This window comes from Sander vitreus, chromosome 1 (genome assembly GCF_031162955.1).
Source record: "Sander vitreus isolate 19-12246 chromosome 1, sanVit1, whole genome shotgun sequence".
Taxonomy (NCBI): domain Eukaryota; kingdom Metazoa; phylum Chordata; class Actinopteri; order Perciformes; family Percidae; genus Sander; species Sander vitreus.
In genome coordinates this window covers 6,891,177-6,907,428 of record NC_135855.1, presented here as the reverse complement: position 1 = coordinate 6,907,428, position 16,252 = coordinate 6,891,177, and the positions used below count along the sequence as shown (strand labels likewise).

The 16,252-nt window shown below is 39.0% G+C and overlaps 1 protein-coding gene across 1 annotated transcript in view; it reads right to left on the bottom strand.

Moving 5' to 3' along the window:
• Positions 1 to 1,014: 1,014 nt before the first annotated feature.
• The window catches only part of LOC144521850 (anoctamin-9-like), a 36,812-nt gene continuing 21,574 nt past the window's right edge, over positions 1,015 to 16,252 (bottom strand). Inside the window, exons 9-24 of the mRNA XM_078256518.1 lie at positions 15,133 to 15,226; positions 12,952 to 13,012; positions 12,256 to 12,338; positions 11,197 to 11,301; positions 10,936 to 11,100; positions 9,145 to 9,181; positions 7,551 to 7,662; positions 6,352 to 6,406; positions 6,153 to 6,250; positions 5,787 to 5,983; positions 4,404 to 4,556; positions 3,432 to 3,576; positions 3,152 to 3,271; positions 2,961 to 3,054; positions 2,757 to 2,869; positions 1,015 to 1,628 (exon numbers count right to left, since the gene is read on the bottom strand). Coding sequence (XP_078112644.1) covers positions 1,595 to 1,628; positions 2,757 to 2,869; positions 2,961 to 3,054; positions 3,152 to 3,271; positions 3,432 to 3,576; positions 4,404 to 4,556; positions 5,787 to 5,983; positions 6,153 to 6,250; positions 6,352 to 6,406; positions 7,551 to 7,662; positions 9,145 to 9,181; positions 10,936 to 11,100; positions 11,197 to 11,301; positions 12,256 to 12,338; positions 12,952 to 13,012; positions 15,133 to 15,226 — 1,666 coding nt within the window. The 3' untranslated portion in view covers positions 1,015 to 1,594. The remainder of the gene's footprint in view (positions 1,629 to 2,756; positions 2,870 to 2,960; positions 3,055 to 3,151; positions 3,272 to 3,431; positions 3,577 to 4,403; positions 4,557 to 5,786; positions 5,984 to 6,152; positions 6,251 to 6,351; positions 6,407 to 7,550; positions 7,663 to 9,144; positions 9,182 to 10,935; positions 11,101 to 11,196; positions 11,302 to 12,255; positions 12,339 to 12,951; positions 13,013 to 15,132; positions 15,227 to 16,252) is intronic.

Sequence of the window (16,252 nt, the reverse complement as noted above, 5' to 3'; positions counted from 1 at the left end):
CACTCATGGTAGTAACTTTATAACACAACAATTAATAACCCACAACGTACTCTCTTTAACAGGATAAAATGCCGTAGCACACAACAATTTGTGACTTAAACAATTTCTAACACTAATCATTTTACATTTACAAATTTACACTGCCGGACGGCATGTTGGGTAACAGCTAGTAGCTGCTAGCTAGCCAGGTAGCATAACAGTCTGTTAAGCTGGGAGAGCCTCCGGTCGCTACCGCACATTCAAGAACAGAGAAGAAAGTTAGAGGATGAAGAAAGACCGGAGATACACCAGAACAACGTATGCTCAAGAGAGCTGTTGTTCTGAAGTTTTTTTGTTTCTAAAAAAATCGGACATAATTTAGCCACTTTTGTTGTCTGTCGCTGTAACATTACTTGGTTGCGCTAACGTTACTCGGCCGTACTAACGTTAAAGACATGTCACTTCAAGAATGCAGCGGAGCAACATTATGAACACAATAACAATCCACCTACGGTCCCGCTACAGACCGTTGAGAAAGACGGGTTCAGAGCAATGATTAAAACACTGGATTTAAGATGTCGTGCCTTGCTGAAAGACGTCCGCTAACCTGCTAACATTATTCAAACACAGCAGGAGGCTGACAGCGTAGCCACGTTCAGTCGCCCACTTTTCTACAACAACCTAACTTACCGGTGGCCAAGGTAGTATTTATACAACTATCTTACAACTATTTTCTTTTGAAAGGGAAACAATGTTAAAGTTGTTTGTATGTGTATTCATTCGATTTAAGTTTATTTTACTACTTTGCAGTTTGCACAATAAAAATATTTTAGATTCTGTAACTGTTTCATGGATTCTCCTTCATATAACCTTATTGTATAATGTTGTGGAGCCAAGCAAACCCTTTAGTAATCAAAGCTTTTAGTAAACATGATGACATTAAAATGTTTTTGTGATATTTTATGTACTCCTGACAGTAGAATAAGCCATTATAAACCTATATTTAAATTTATTTTAAGAAGTTTGATTACATGATATTTTCGACAATTGTTTTTTTAAATAACAAATAAATTCAACAAAGAATTCAATACATTACATCAATGTTATTTTGTCTTAGTTAGGAAAGTAATGTTCAGTTAGGAAAGTCTGGTGCCTTTAGTCTCTTCCACATGGTGGAATGAAGGTATAAGGTGGAAAAGGTATACAGTTTATTATTAATTCAACAACAGTATCGGATCGGTATCAGGTATCGACAGATACACAAAGCCCTGGCATCGGTATCAGGACTGAAAAAGTCGGATCGGTGCATCCCTACTTGTGACCCTGGTTCTTAGAATAGCAACTTATTAACAATATTAAATGACAATAATATAGCTTACATTTTAATATAAAAACATCACGATTGTTAGGTGTTGTTACATGTAGCGTGATGGTTGTGTATTGACAAATCAGCAGAGTAAAACAATTCCAATGAAACCCTGACACCTCACACATTGGAGTTTAGTACAGTCCAGTCTCAAATATAAATTATAAAAAGAATACATCATATTTCCCTTTGACACATAAAAACCAGTCAGGACTCATCAGTGGAGGCAGATCTGAGGTCCGCTGTTGGTCAGACTTCTGTTGATTTGCTGCGTTTCATTTCACTGAAATAAGAACAAAAGCGCACACATTATAGAATAAGAGTGTTGAGCCACACCGGTGTCACTGTGAGATTGTGATGATGTAAAAAAGTCAAGCTGTCAGCTGCGTTAAGGTGGAGATCCACAGAGATGTGAGAAAAATCAGTGACACTAATCCTCTCTGGAAACAATCGTGTTTGTAGACAGTTGTGGTTTACCGCATTTATTTGAATAAAGGCAAGCCATAACCAAAGTAAACAAGAGTTTTTAGATATGAACTATGTACAATAGTACGTAGTGGTTGTCTTGCTAACATGCTTACTGCCTTAATGCTAACATGCTGTTTAACATGTCCACCTCATCACAGCTACAGCAGTGGTTCCCAACCTTTTTGGTCTGAGGTCCCCCCCACAGTCCTGTCAGTTGAACACAAGTACCCCTTCATCCTTCACAATGTATGTTCTAAATGTATAACACTATTCACTTAATACAAATTTACATTTAATAAACAGTACATTTTTTCATACAATTGAACTGTCAATATTGAGGTTGGTTTGGTCAGCAATCAATCGCACTACCATACTACTACTTAGAGTGAAGCTGAATGTTTCAACCATATATCCATTAACGTTACTTTAAGCCATTACTTTTAGCAAACTATTTTAACCAATAGCTATCTTTTTTTTAACTTTCAAGTATTTTAACCATTTCTCCATTACTTTAGCTAATCATTCGAACTGCTTAGTCATTACTTTTAGATAGTTATTTCTACTACCTATTCATTACTTTTAGCTAAACGTTTGTGCTCGCCTGCTCACTAGTTTTCACACACTCTTACATAACGGCAAGATGTAGTGTCCATGTGTTACGGTTGACTTTGGGTTAATATGTGTGTATATATCCAATCAAATCATCATTTCTAGTTTTTCAAATTAGTTGAGCTGCTCTACTTCTTTCCACATAACCTCGGCAACTGTAGAAGCACTACCTGGGGTACACGTATCTCTGGTTGGTAATTACTGGCCTACAGTTTCTGTCAATTGCGGATAACGTTTTACAGCTTTAGAAGATGTTCTGACAGTGCTCCCACTGCATGATTTTGTATTTTCAGAGCTTTAGCTTCATCTCTTGACTGTAGTACTGCTGACTTACCGTATCTCCTCTTTTAGCCGAGCCAGTTTGTCGTGCATCCGATCATTCTTCACCTGAGTGGGATTGTTGGGGACGAACCAGGCAGCTATGAACTTACACACCACCACAACATGCTGCAGAAAAACACATAAGAAATACACAGAAACGTTTTAACTGTAGGTTCAGTTCAAATAGACAACACTGTCTAACCGAAAGAGTACAAACCTCAAACAAGATGACGAAGGCAAAGCGCACAGCTAAAACCAACCAGAACTGAGAAGTCAGAGCGTAGTCCTCATCACTCCTGTAGTCTCTGTAGCTGGATGTATACACATACACACACACAGTTTGTCCTGTTTATCAGATCTGACCCAGTACAGTACAGTACAGTAAGAGTAAGAGTAAGGTGTTCTTACCTGCACTGAGTGACGTTGAAGCCGTTTAAGACCATTTGTTGTAAACCAAAGTCCTTTTTAATTGCTTGGTGTGTCATAAAAGCCGTGGACAGAGTGTCATTAATGTAGCCCTGCATGCAGCTGCAACAAGAGCACAAAACAATCATGATGAGATACAACACAGGCTGCTGATATGTTATTAGGCGTTTCTACCAGCTGTAAATTGTAAATTGTAATTTCCCCACTGGGGATCAATAAAAAGTATAAATTAAAAACTGTAATTAAATTAAACATGACTGACTGTGTTTGAGTGCTTCCATTGGTACAGGGGCCATAAAGGTAACGGTAGACGAGGCGTGGAATAAAGTCTGATGTGATTCCAATAACCAGACCGTTAGCAATCACTGCTAACACACCGATGACCTCCAACACATTCGTCCACACACCTGCAGACAGGAGAGACAGAACTGTTACACACAGAACACAGTGATATCACACACACACACACTATCAGCACCCCAAAAGTAAATGCCATTACAATCTGTTAGTTGTTGAGCTGTCTTGCTGTCTAACAACACAAGACCTACTGTAAAAATCTTCATTATCTTCACACTGTCTGAAAAAGACTTTCCTTTTGTCATATTTGTATTTATTACTATTATATAATGTTTTCATTACATGTTTAGTATACGTGGATGTTATTGGAGCACTGTGTTCTTATATTAAAATGTTCTTCACTGAGTTTTGGTATATTCTTGGCTCAGACTTTTGAAAGCCACTGTTATCCAGTGCCTGAATTGGACCGTTAAAGGTGCCAGTAGTTTAATTCATGACATGATCATTGCATGTGTCTTGGATATATTTCTATTTTACACATATCTTGGTACTGCATCAAAGTGGGCCATCACAGTAGCCTCCACAGACCAGGGTTACAATAATATGTTTATCTAATACAATGATCCATGTTAACAAGGAGACTTTCAGCGCTGTTTTGTCAGTGTTAAGCTGATATGTGTTTACACAGAGACGCAGTTTCGCAGGTGTTTAGGGGTGCATACCTACTAACCACAGGACGTTGCGCTACGCTATAAGAAGTAAGGGTACTCATGTGGATAAAAAACTGAAGTTCCGGAACTCAGTGCTGGCCCATTTCAGGCACTGTTGTTATCATGTATTATTGAAATGATTCAGTAATGTAAATTTTATGCGGTAGCAGCTCACTCAACACAGAAACCGTTTGACACATATATCAACACAGACAACACACACTCACCGATGTCATTAGTCTTCCGAGGAACCAGCCGTCGTTCCAGGCGGACCATCTTGATGGCGTCCAGGCGGATCTCAAAGATGTTGTTGATGAGAGCCAGAAGGGGGGCGAGGGGGAACGCTGCCACAAATATGGTGGTGAAACTGAACTGGACCACTGGCGGGGATGGACCATAAGTTAGTAAAATTTCCGATCCGTTACTCGATACGTAATGTTAGCTCACAATGCCTTGCGTTTCTCACTCTGGTAACTTATTGTTCATCAGACCGTGACATGTCCCGTCACTGCCTTACCACTGAGAGTTAACTTTGAATAAAGAACATTCTGTTTATTCTCCTGGCTTCTAGTTCTGTAGTTTACCTCTTCAGGTGAGTAGACAGAGCTCTGAGTCTTTGTTTGGCAGTCTTCAATGCCTCTGGTATGGACAGTTTGTCCTTTTTCTTTCTTCATCACAACTTTTTGTAGCTGATAGCTGGCTGACTTTCCTCAGTGCTGCCTTGATCTCAGCTTCTAGCTGCCTTTTCAGTGCAGGTTGCTGAAGTGTATTTCAGCTTATATATATATATATATATATATATATAAAAAATATAATAATAATACATTTTATTTAAAGGCGCCTATATATATATATATATATACACACACACACATATACATATATATACATATACATATGTGTGTGTATATATATATATATATCACCACAGAGGCACAGGAAATTCTAAGGGGCTTATATGTAGAGCGCCAATTTGTAATGTAATAGAGACAACTAAGAAGCTAAGCAAAGCAATCAACATCCTGCAACAGCCTGCTCTTCTTCACAAACTCAACAAGCTACTCTGCCTGTGCTGGAGGGACGCTGCTGTCCTACAGGACGTGATAGATGCTACTTTCGTCACTCTGTAAAGAACAAGGAAGGAGGAGTGACTGTAACAACTACAGTGGCATCTGTCTACCCAGGATCACCGATAAACTCTTTGCTCAACTGAAAGCAAAGGTCAGACCACTTATCATCCTGGACATGCTGTTCGCTAATAATGCAGCAAGGACCGGTTCACCCAAGTATGCCAGGACTTGCGCCTAAACAAAACCAAGAGGATTGGACAGGGCACTGATTTTTTTAACCTCTTTTACTGAGATATTTTATGTTTTATCATGAGGAGTTTTACTTGAGCCTATGTACCATGGACTAAATTCTTGGAGTGTAGCCCAGCCCTCTCCAAACCTAACTCTAACCCCACACTACTAATAACAACTAACCCTAAAACTAGTGCTGACATGTCTTAGTCAGGGTACTGTTGGGACTTTGTGCAAGGATACTATCAACCTTCGAACTAGTAAGTCAGGTTTTAAGGTGTGAGGGTCATGGGGAGACTGTGGACCTACCCATCTCCAAGTACTCATTGAACAGACTGAAGGCATCCGTGTTTGCCAGGTGGTAATTACGCAGCCAGTCCCGAAGTTTGCAGATGTCACACGGTTCAACACGTCCCTGTTCATCACGGCAGGCCTTCCTGTAACAGTTACCACACTTCCTCTCCAGCTTCTTTGCATGGTTTCTGCTCAGACAGTTCTTCAACCAGCTGGAAAACACAACATTTTCACATGAATGCAAAGTCTGACATGTTTACATTTTGTTTTCCAAAGAGTTCTGGGTTGACACTATGTAGGACTGGACACTAACTTTTCACCACCTCCTGCCTTACAGGAGATGTTGAATGAAAACACAGCACTTTAAGAATGAAAACTCACGGCCCAGTAAACTCAAAGATGTTGTTGAGAGTCTGTTTGAGCAGCATGATCACAGCCATCTGGATGAAGAGGTCTGTCAAACAACCACTAGGATGGCACTATAACACACACAGATCACATATAAGGGTTAGTACTGTGGTGCGTGCATGCATGCTGTATAAATGACTAAAAGCTAAAAGGTGTCCTCAAATCTCCTCACCTCCTCCAGTCTCCATCCTGCGATACGCACATAGTTCCCTGGATGGCCGTTTATCCTGCGACAACAAAACATTAGCTTCACATCAACAATCAACATTTAACCCTCTAAACTTAAGGCTGGAGACAGATCCTCTAGTTTAACAACGATACAAGCAACTATATATAAAAAGGTGGAGCTTTAAATGGATGAGCTGTAGCTATCTCAACTTACATAGTAGACACAGTAAACACAGAAATCTGAGAAGAAACAAACCCGTTGCGTACTGCCATTCTACAGCCAGCATTTTGCATTTTGGCCATCGCCATATTCGGACAAAAGAGCGAAGCTTGGCGTAGATATACCGCATTGGCCGCTGCTGTTCATTTGAGCAAGGGAGGGAGAGAAACCAATTTTCAACTGGCTGACGCAAGTTATCCAGTGGAGTTAACACGGACCTCCGGCACTGGCACCGTTCATCGGCAGACTTTCCTTTAAGTTACCAGCTAATGCTAGTTCTAGCTAGCTAGCATGGTTGGCAAGGTGCTACCGAATGCTGAACAAGACATTTTTAGGCCAAAATCCTTGCCAAAAATCTCTTCTTCTTTGATGAAGTGAAAACAAACAGTAAGATAGTCAACGTTTAAGCCTAAAACACGCATAACACCTATAAAAAAAGTTCACAACTATTTGACTGTATACAGTGCCATGGAGACCCATTGCCAGCCTCTGTAATGATTGCCAGGTTGGCGTGTAGCCACACCTCTAAAGTAGGCCATGCTTTATTGTCTATTTTAAAATAAATAAAATAAACCTTAAAACAAAACAAATAACGTTAAAGAAGCAAGAAAGGTAAAAAAAAAGAAAAGGAAGAAAGGAAGGGAAAAAGGAAATAAGGAAGAAAAGAAGAATGGAAGGAAGGAAGGAATGGAAATAAAGAAAAAAAGGAAATAAGGAAAAAGGAAATAAGGAAGAAGGAAATAAGGAAGAATGGAAGGAAGGAAGGAATGGAAATAAAGAAAAAAAGGAAATAAGGAAGAAGGAAATAAGGAAGAATGGAAGGAAGGAAGGAATGGAAATAAAGAAAAAAAGGAAATAAGGAAGAAGGAAATAAGGAAGAATGGAAGGAAGGAAGGAATGGAAATAAAGAAAAAAAGGAAATAAGGAAGAAGGAAAGAAGGAAGACGGACGGACGGACGGACGGACGGACGGACGGACGGTACCTGCCCAGGAAGAAGGCCACATAGAAGAGTGAGGAGAAGAGAGTGAAGAACTGGAAGGTGAACATCTTGACTGTAAAGCTCCTCTCTGTGGCAGCAAATGAGTTTGTCTTCTCTGAATACAAACAAACACAAACAGAATATGAAAATGTCTTTGAACATTTGATTTTGTCTCAAATTCAAAGTTAGAATGTATTCAGATATTTTGAATAGACTTTGTTTAGACTTAGACTTCTCTTTATTGATCCTTTTGGGATGACTCCCACAAGGAAATTAGATTTCCAGCAGCAGATTTTAGCAGCATACAAAACACTCTTTAAATAAAGAGGTATAAAAAAATACAGTATAAGAATAACAATGACAAACTTTTAGCTAAATATTTTTTATAAAAAGTAAACAAACAGTAAACAACAATAAACTACAGATAAATATATAGATATTTAGGACTATGTATGGTATTGTGTTATTGTACAGTTAATAAATAAATGACATTTAGCATAAATTAGCAGTTAAGAGCAGTTAGAGTGTCCAGGTATGTATGTGAGTAGATTATTAATTTATTGCACAGTGAATGAAGTTTTTCACAGTTTTTAATCTATAGTGAAATCTATGGAAGCTGACAAAGGCTATGCTTGCTTTTTTTAATGCCGTTATCTCGAGATCACGATCATGATTTTGTATCTCAAGAAAATAAGATAATCAACCCATTATCAAGAGAAAACAAAATAATATCTCCTTTTATTAGGGCCTACTTAATGTTAATCAGAGATCAGGAGTGCCATTCCAGTCATGCACTGTGTCACTTGCCACCATATGGTCAAATCAGCCGACAGTAAATGCATTCAAACGGCCTAGATCGAGCTAACGGTGATGGACTTGGTGAAGTTAGCCTAAGGATACACGTGTAACTACGTTCCAGTTTTCAAAATAAGGTGTTAACTAAAAGTATAAACAAAATACGGAAATAAGAATAATTGCATTATATTCATAAGAACTATAAAACATGTGACCTGTGTCCCTTATAAATTAAAAAGAAAATACTACTAAATCGTGAGGAAAATGTCTTTATTCTTTGATTTTGGGGTTGGTGAAATAAAAATCCTATTAACGATACATTTGCGTTGACGACATTTCTGACTACATCCATACTGAAAATCAAGCATTCTCACTCTATCAATAAAGACATTTTCAAAAGTAAAAAAACACAGTCCTACTGTATATGGATACCTTGAAATAGGTACATGTGAGACTTTCATTTGTTTATTATTCCAGTAAATATGAATTAATCATGCTTTAATGCTCATGGTTTCCATACAATTAATTGAATTATTGAATAAAAGAAGACATTTGTATTTTAATGCACAATGCTAAAACGAACCAAATTATCATAACAGGTCGGCAACGACCCAGTGGGTCTAGATAACAAAGGTCTTTTTATTGAAATAACAAAATAATGATTGTGATAACCGCATTAAAAGAAATTGGTGCAAGCGTGGCACTTTTTGGCTTCCGTAGAAATCAATGCATTTATATATCTTTTATTGCATGTGTATACCTGCTACAACATAATCAATAAAGTATGCTACTTTGTTCTCACCTATGTCACACAGCTTGAGGGACACCCATCTGTTGACCTACACGTGACGTTGAAAGAGAGAGACAAAGAAAGACATGGCGATTTCATAGTTATTACATTGTCATCAGGTAGACCTTTATACAGGGTTCCAACACATTTTCAATATTTTTTCATGACTTTAAATGACCCATAATAAAATGTCAATGACCATCCACAACATATAACACGAAAATAACCCGTTCGACGGGCTCGAGTCCGACGACTCGACTCCCCCAGAAGATGGTTCTCTCTCCTGTTTTCCCTCTTCCCCCCCTGGGAAGACTGGACCTCCAGACGGGGATCGACGCCCTCCCACTGCGGCTCTCCCCATCCCCGGAACGGCCAGGGGCATCGCCTTGGCAATCTTCCCCTCTGCCACAGGCGGCTCCACTCTCCACCGCCAAGGCTCTCTTTTTGGACCTGCCGGACATCATCAAGAAAGCGGCGGACCTAAGAGCCGGTTGAACTCCCAGCCACGAAGATTGGCAAGGCTATGACCACCATCCACACTCTGACAACAGCATCCACGGTGGCGTTGTCTTGGATTATGGCGTGGCAGACTGTGGCCCAGCGCAACATCTGGCTCCACATGTCACAGCTACCCGCGGAGGTGAGACGTGAGCTCCTGGACAGCCCCATAGCTCCCGATGGGCTATTTGGGCCCCGCCTACAGACGGCCATGTCCCATATGAGCCAAGCAACTGAGGATGCAGAGAGACTACGGAGGCTCGGTTCATGGAGCGCGGCACCCCCACCACAGCCGGCACCACAACAACCGCCCTTAGAGGAGACGCCCCGCAGCCACTGCTCATGATCATTGATCATATTTCAGTTTACATTTCCAATAGAGAGGAATGTAAGTAAAATTTAATTCAAGTGAACTGGTGACACCAAACTCCTTTCAATATTGAGCCATGGAGTTGGAGTATTTCCCTTACTAACATTTAAATCAAACTCATTTAAATCTCTCTTTCACCTTTAAATGCCTCTGCACTTAGCACCTGTGGCTCGTAATACTTTGCCACATGGATAATTACAATCGGACGCAAAAAAAGGAAAATTGCACTTAGCTGCAAAACCTTATGGCCATGTTTGCTATGTAATATCATAAGCGCAATATCTTTTGTTAGTCAGACCTTAAGACGGGGCAGATAGTGGTTGCAAGTTATAAGCATTTCATGGTTCTGTCAGAAGCCACAATCCATTCTTTGTGAATTCATCTGTCAGTGTGTGAGACCTGATGAGTCAGCAGGTTTTCAGATAAAATAAAAAGTAACACAGTGGAAGTCAGTGTCATCTTAGCAAGCTATACTGTAGCTAACTAGCTTCCACTTTTTAGCCTCTGTGGGCAATGGCCAATATTTCAAGGGTTCCAGTGTACACAGCGGACACCCAGGCCAAGACTTCCTCTACTGTGCACCGGGTCAGATTAGCAACTTGAGGCGTGAGAATGGAATTGGAGTTGAGAGAGAGAGATGTCTCTATGAACAGATATCTGCATATGAATGCATATAAAAATAAAAACCTAAATAGTTGTCAGACGGTACTGTTTACCTGCATGCAACTAAAGCCCGATCAAACATATACTACTCGGGCTACAAATGTACCACGAACAGAAAACGGAACGCTTACGGCTGCTTATCTGGTGTGATATTGAAATAATGTGTTGACACTCCCAACTCGGAATTAGGTGTTTTATTTCTTCTTTCTTTTGTTTTCTAGCAACATTGTGTGAATGCATGAGCATTAGGATCAGGATACGAGTATACATACCCTGGTCATGATCTGAATGGTAAGATAGTGCAGCACAGCTCCAAGTATCACAGCCACAATGTTGGCATGGTCCTTGATAAAATCCCATTTGCCCTCAGACATCAAGGGGGCGGCGACCACTCGAAACACCACCAGGGCATGAGCGAGACCGATGATCAGCATCAGCTAGAACACAAACAATCACCAACATGTCGCTTTTTCTTCCTGCTGACACTGGTGTGTGTGTGTGTGTGTGTGTGTGTGTGTGTGTGTGTGTCTTACCATAAGAGTTACTAGAATGAGGACCAGAGTGCTGCGCAGGTAGGAGTGTCTGAACTGTTTGGGTTGACAGTTTGGATCATTGACTATTTCCAGAATCAGTTCCTCCTGTCAACACACACACACACTCAAGCTGAGATCCAACTCACACATTAACGTTATATTACAAGGATTTTTGTAACGATTTTGTAATATATCCAGGTCTGTCCTGGAATCAAGTGCTTTAACAAGAGCCGTAACACGCAGAGGAGAGGACTTTCTTTAGAAAACTCTATGCAATAATAAAGACCATGAGATGTGGCTAAAAGCTCCAGAAAAGCCAGTAAGTAGACCTGTTAAATTGAGCTCAGTGGAATTTAAACAAAGTTTTTTTTTTTTAGATTACTAAAAAAAATAGTAATCTAAAACTGGATATCGTGTATACACTTTATTGAATATTAAAGGTTAACTTGGGATTTTCAACATGGCTGCACCGAAACAAGCTACAATGTAAGTTATTGGGCAATTGCACATCTTCAATTTACGTCCACAAAATGCTTGTTTTACCACTGACAGGCTCAGATTAGTGTTCTAAATGTCTGACAACATTATACAAATTATCCTAACAGAGGTCCACCTTTTTATTAAAGGAAAAGATCCTTTTTGTTTCACACAAAAACACCCCTATTGCCAAAGCCACCGAACTCCATTTAAATAAATAGTACTTTTATCATCGCAAAATACACTTCATTCAAAGTTGACAAAAACTAAATAAAACAAAAGCATGACTGCAGCTTTGGTTGCAGCTTTCGCCAAGTTTCAGTTTTCTTGTTTTTAAATTATGGTTTTCAAATTTATTCTTTCTTCTTATGTTTTGGGGTTCATGATTCAAATACAATATAATACAGACATTTACTTTTAGGTTCCACTAAGTTAAATTTGACCCCATAAAGAATGGACTTTCTTTAACAATTTTCATACAGTTTTGGAACCTGCACATCACAATATTGTAGGGATGCAATTACTGCAACAGAACAATACAGATAACTACACAGGATCTAGACTCAGATTTGTCTGTCGTACCTCCTCCTCACACCAGTCATAGACCTTCCACTGAGAAACATGTCTGGCTCTGTGTCTCTTCCAGAGCTCCAGAAACAGAGTGGCTGAAAGCACATAGAGACAAGCACCAGAGTAGATGACATTAGATTAGTTAGATCAAGTCAGATTAGACACCAGAGTAGATAACTCTAGATTCGACACTAGGGATAACGATACACTCAACTCACGATTCGATACGATTCATGATTTTAAGTTCAGGATACGATTTTCTCACAATTTTTTAACAGAATGAGTTGCAGATAAATTACTGAAAATGTTCCTTTACATAAACTATGCAAAACAACAGATGTGTCCTCTTGTCAAAAGTGCATCTAAAATTGTATTTTACCTTAAATAAAAAGAAATTAATAAAAAAAGATTTTTAAGACAAATCCCACATTAAAATAACTAAATAAATGGAAAAATCTCTTCAGATAAATAAACTAAGAAGATGTAGTGACGTCGGAAGTCAAAGAGCTGTAATCAAAACTAGATTACGGCCTATGCCGTTTAAAAATAGCATCACGATTCATTTTTTATCTCAACCGGTTGTTATTGTTACACATTTATCGATTTTTAACCGATTCACGATCCATTGCTACATTCCTAGTAGAAACCAGAGTAGATCACATTAGATTACAATTCATAATACATCAGATTCATTTAAATCACACTCACCCCAGATTGCCATGAACATAGCAAAAGCCACAGTGCCCTCATTGTCAAACAGGTGGCTGACCTGTATGGATACAAACACATCATATGTCCCATCAAAAGGAAAGATTATAAATATAATACCACACAAACACAGATAAATAGCAGTACCCGCTTTTCATTGAACAAGGGATATGTTTGTGTCTAACGTCCTGACTAACCTCTTCATCACTCAAATACAGTATATGGACTGTGGTAGACGGTAAAGCCCTTGTTACTCACTTACTTAAAGTGTTCATATCATGCTTTTTGGCTTTTATTGTGTTATATCTTTTTTGAGCATGTAATAGGTTTACAAAGTAAAAAAAGCCCAAAGTCCACCCCAAAGGGACTTACCATCTCCAACAGAAAACACTGTTCACAAACTGCTCCAAGCAGCTCTATTGTAGTCCAGCCTTTACTTCCGTGACAAACGTGCGTCACTTTGTAACACACGTTATAATGCTCGCCTGGCTGCTAGCGTGGCACGCCCTCATACTCTGCTTCTGACTGGCTAGTAGTCCTTACCTAGCTATTGTCAGGGCACGCCATCATACTCTGCTTCTGACTAGTAGTCCTTACCTAGCTACTGCGCATGTGCGACTCCCAACAAAGATGGAACAGAAGTGCGATGCCTCACTCTGTAGCTAAAACAGAGAGCTCAACACACAGGGTGAAAAGAGGAGCTGCTGCAATTTGCAGTACAACAAAAATATGGTGTTTTTTTGAAAATGAAACCATGTAAACCTATTTTGGTAAAACCTATGAATACAATTATGAACCTGAAAATGAGCATAATATGGGCACTTTAAGACATATTTGCAGCATCCTGCTTGTGTCAGCTGGCTTGTGGTAAATTCAATAACCCTTATCCTGTTCCAACGTATATTAGTAGCTGTAACTTGGTACTGCAGGCCTGTCCGGCAGCACCCCCAGCCAACCTGTTACCTGAGATAGTGTTACATTTAACAATATTCTGTTTGAAATCTGAATCTGAAAAACATGAATAAAGCACAAATCCAACCTTTGTGACTTATCCCACTAGGTTTTTTTTTATTTTTTTTTTTACAGGGTTATGTTAGAACAAAATTACATTATTATTTTTCCTGTTTATACTGCACACTAATATTAAGGCTAACTAGCTACTCCACAATACAAGAAAAATGCTGTTCTTTCATTTCTGTTTTTTTCTGCACAGATTTTAGCTGATGAGCTGAATGGATTTGATGGATGATGAAGCATTATATTTAAAGCAGCACCTCAGGAAGAGCTACAGAGGAGGGACCCCTCACCCTGGACAGACAGACATGCAAAAGATGTCGTGTGTACAGAATAGACCAACATATTAAAATTACAGTATTGACAATTAGGATGACAAAATTGATAGATTGTAAACTATTTGCAGAATGCGTCCGGGAGGATGTTGAGCACTACTACTACACAGTCTGTCAAAACAGTCATATAATGTCCTCTTGGATGGTTCTGGCAACATGGCATCATGACTTTGCGTAAACATACACGCCACTTTCCTAAAGCCAAATGGCGTGTTATCTGTACGCATTTTGAGCTATCCACGTGTATGCCTACGCTGTATACAGCGGATGTAAACATACACACCATGTGGCATCGCCACGTGCTGGACAAAAAAAAAAAAGGTTGGGTTTAGAGAAAGAACATTGGAAAAGGCTTTAGTAACACTAAAAAATGACAAAAGCACGACGGTGACCAACGTCACACGCTTAGGGAAACAATAACAGGTTGGGTTTAGGAAAAGAACATTGGGGAAGGCTTTATTAAACCAAAAAAAAAAAAAAAGGTTGATAAACGACACACGCGGGACACGATCCGGGCTCTCCTGGGTAAAAGTCCTGTGCCTAAAATATCAAATTTCTATCATAAAGCCTGCATTACAAACATGGGTTTTATCAGGCGAGAAGGTTAAAAGTTGAAGTTGTGTTATCAGTAAAAATGGCAATATATCTGAATACCAACAGAGCTGTTGTCATTATCTTCCATTTGTGTTGATTTTCAGAACTAGTTTGTGTATTACAATCCATTTTAAGTGAGTAATGGATGAAGTTGTGAGTTATATTCACACTCCTAAAGTGACATCAGCTGGTTGAAGGGATCAAATCAACAGAATAAAGTGACATGAGATGAGTTTACCTTAGCATAGATGCAGGTTTCGGACAGCTGCCACACTGTACATCTCTTATCACAGCGAGGACACATAATTATGTCGGACTGACACACTTCCGTACTGAGGACACACACAGAGACAAAGGTTAAAGGTTCCTAGAAATAAAACGTTACTTGTGTTGTGCCAGTAATTCAGAAAAAGCATGCTTTTTTCAGAAAAAAAAACATGATTACAGTTTTTCTCAATCGATTTGGCACATTTACTGAAACAAACTTACAATTGTCAAAACTAAGCACAATCCTTACACTACTTGGTACATTCAGCACCCCACTCTATGTGACCTTCAAAAGGTGATTACTCATTAACTGAATTAACTCATGTTTCAAATGTAAATAAATCCATCAATGAATAAATCACAGTCATCAAAACAAAAGGTTATGTGGAGCCAAGGTTTATACGCAATTCTCCTAAATGGATATTTCAAATAAAATTGATGCAGGACAAAAACATTCTGCAAACAAATTGATATTAACTTTGAGTTACTCACATCCCAGACAACGGCCACAATTAGATATGAAGCCTTGAAGGCATTTATTCCTGCTACACAAGCAGGAAAACAAAAGAAGCACGGACAAAATGAAAAATTACGACTTCTTAGAACTCAATACAATGATATAACATACAATAAAGCTGCTGCGAACTTATTAAGGCTCAAGCTACATTTTTATGATCAGGGAGAAAAGCCGGGTAGACTTCTTGCATGGCAGGTAAACAAAAGGCAACCGAAAGGGCAATACATTTCATTGAGGATGCAAATGTAAATACTATTGTTGACCCGCTGGAAATTAATACAGCTTTTAAAAAATGTTATGAAAATCTCTACAAATCACAGTAGCCTACATTACTAATGCGGATGTCCAGAAGGAATTTTTAAACAAACTCTGAGGAAAAGTAAAAAAGGCCTGGATAAACAATTAAGCACGGTTGAGATATCAGAAGCTCCCAATTGACTTGTATAAATACTTTAAAGATAAATTGGCAACTCCGCTTTATGAGATGTATCTAGAATCCTACCAAAATGGCTACCTCTCGGCCTCAATAAGAGATGCCTTAATCATCCTGCTTCCAAAACCAGGAAAACCTAAC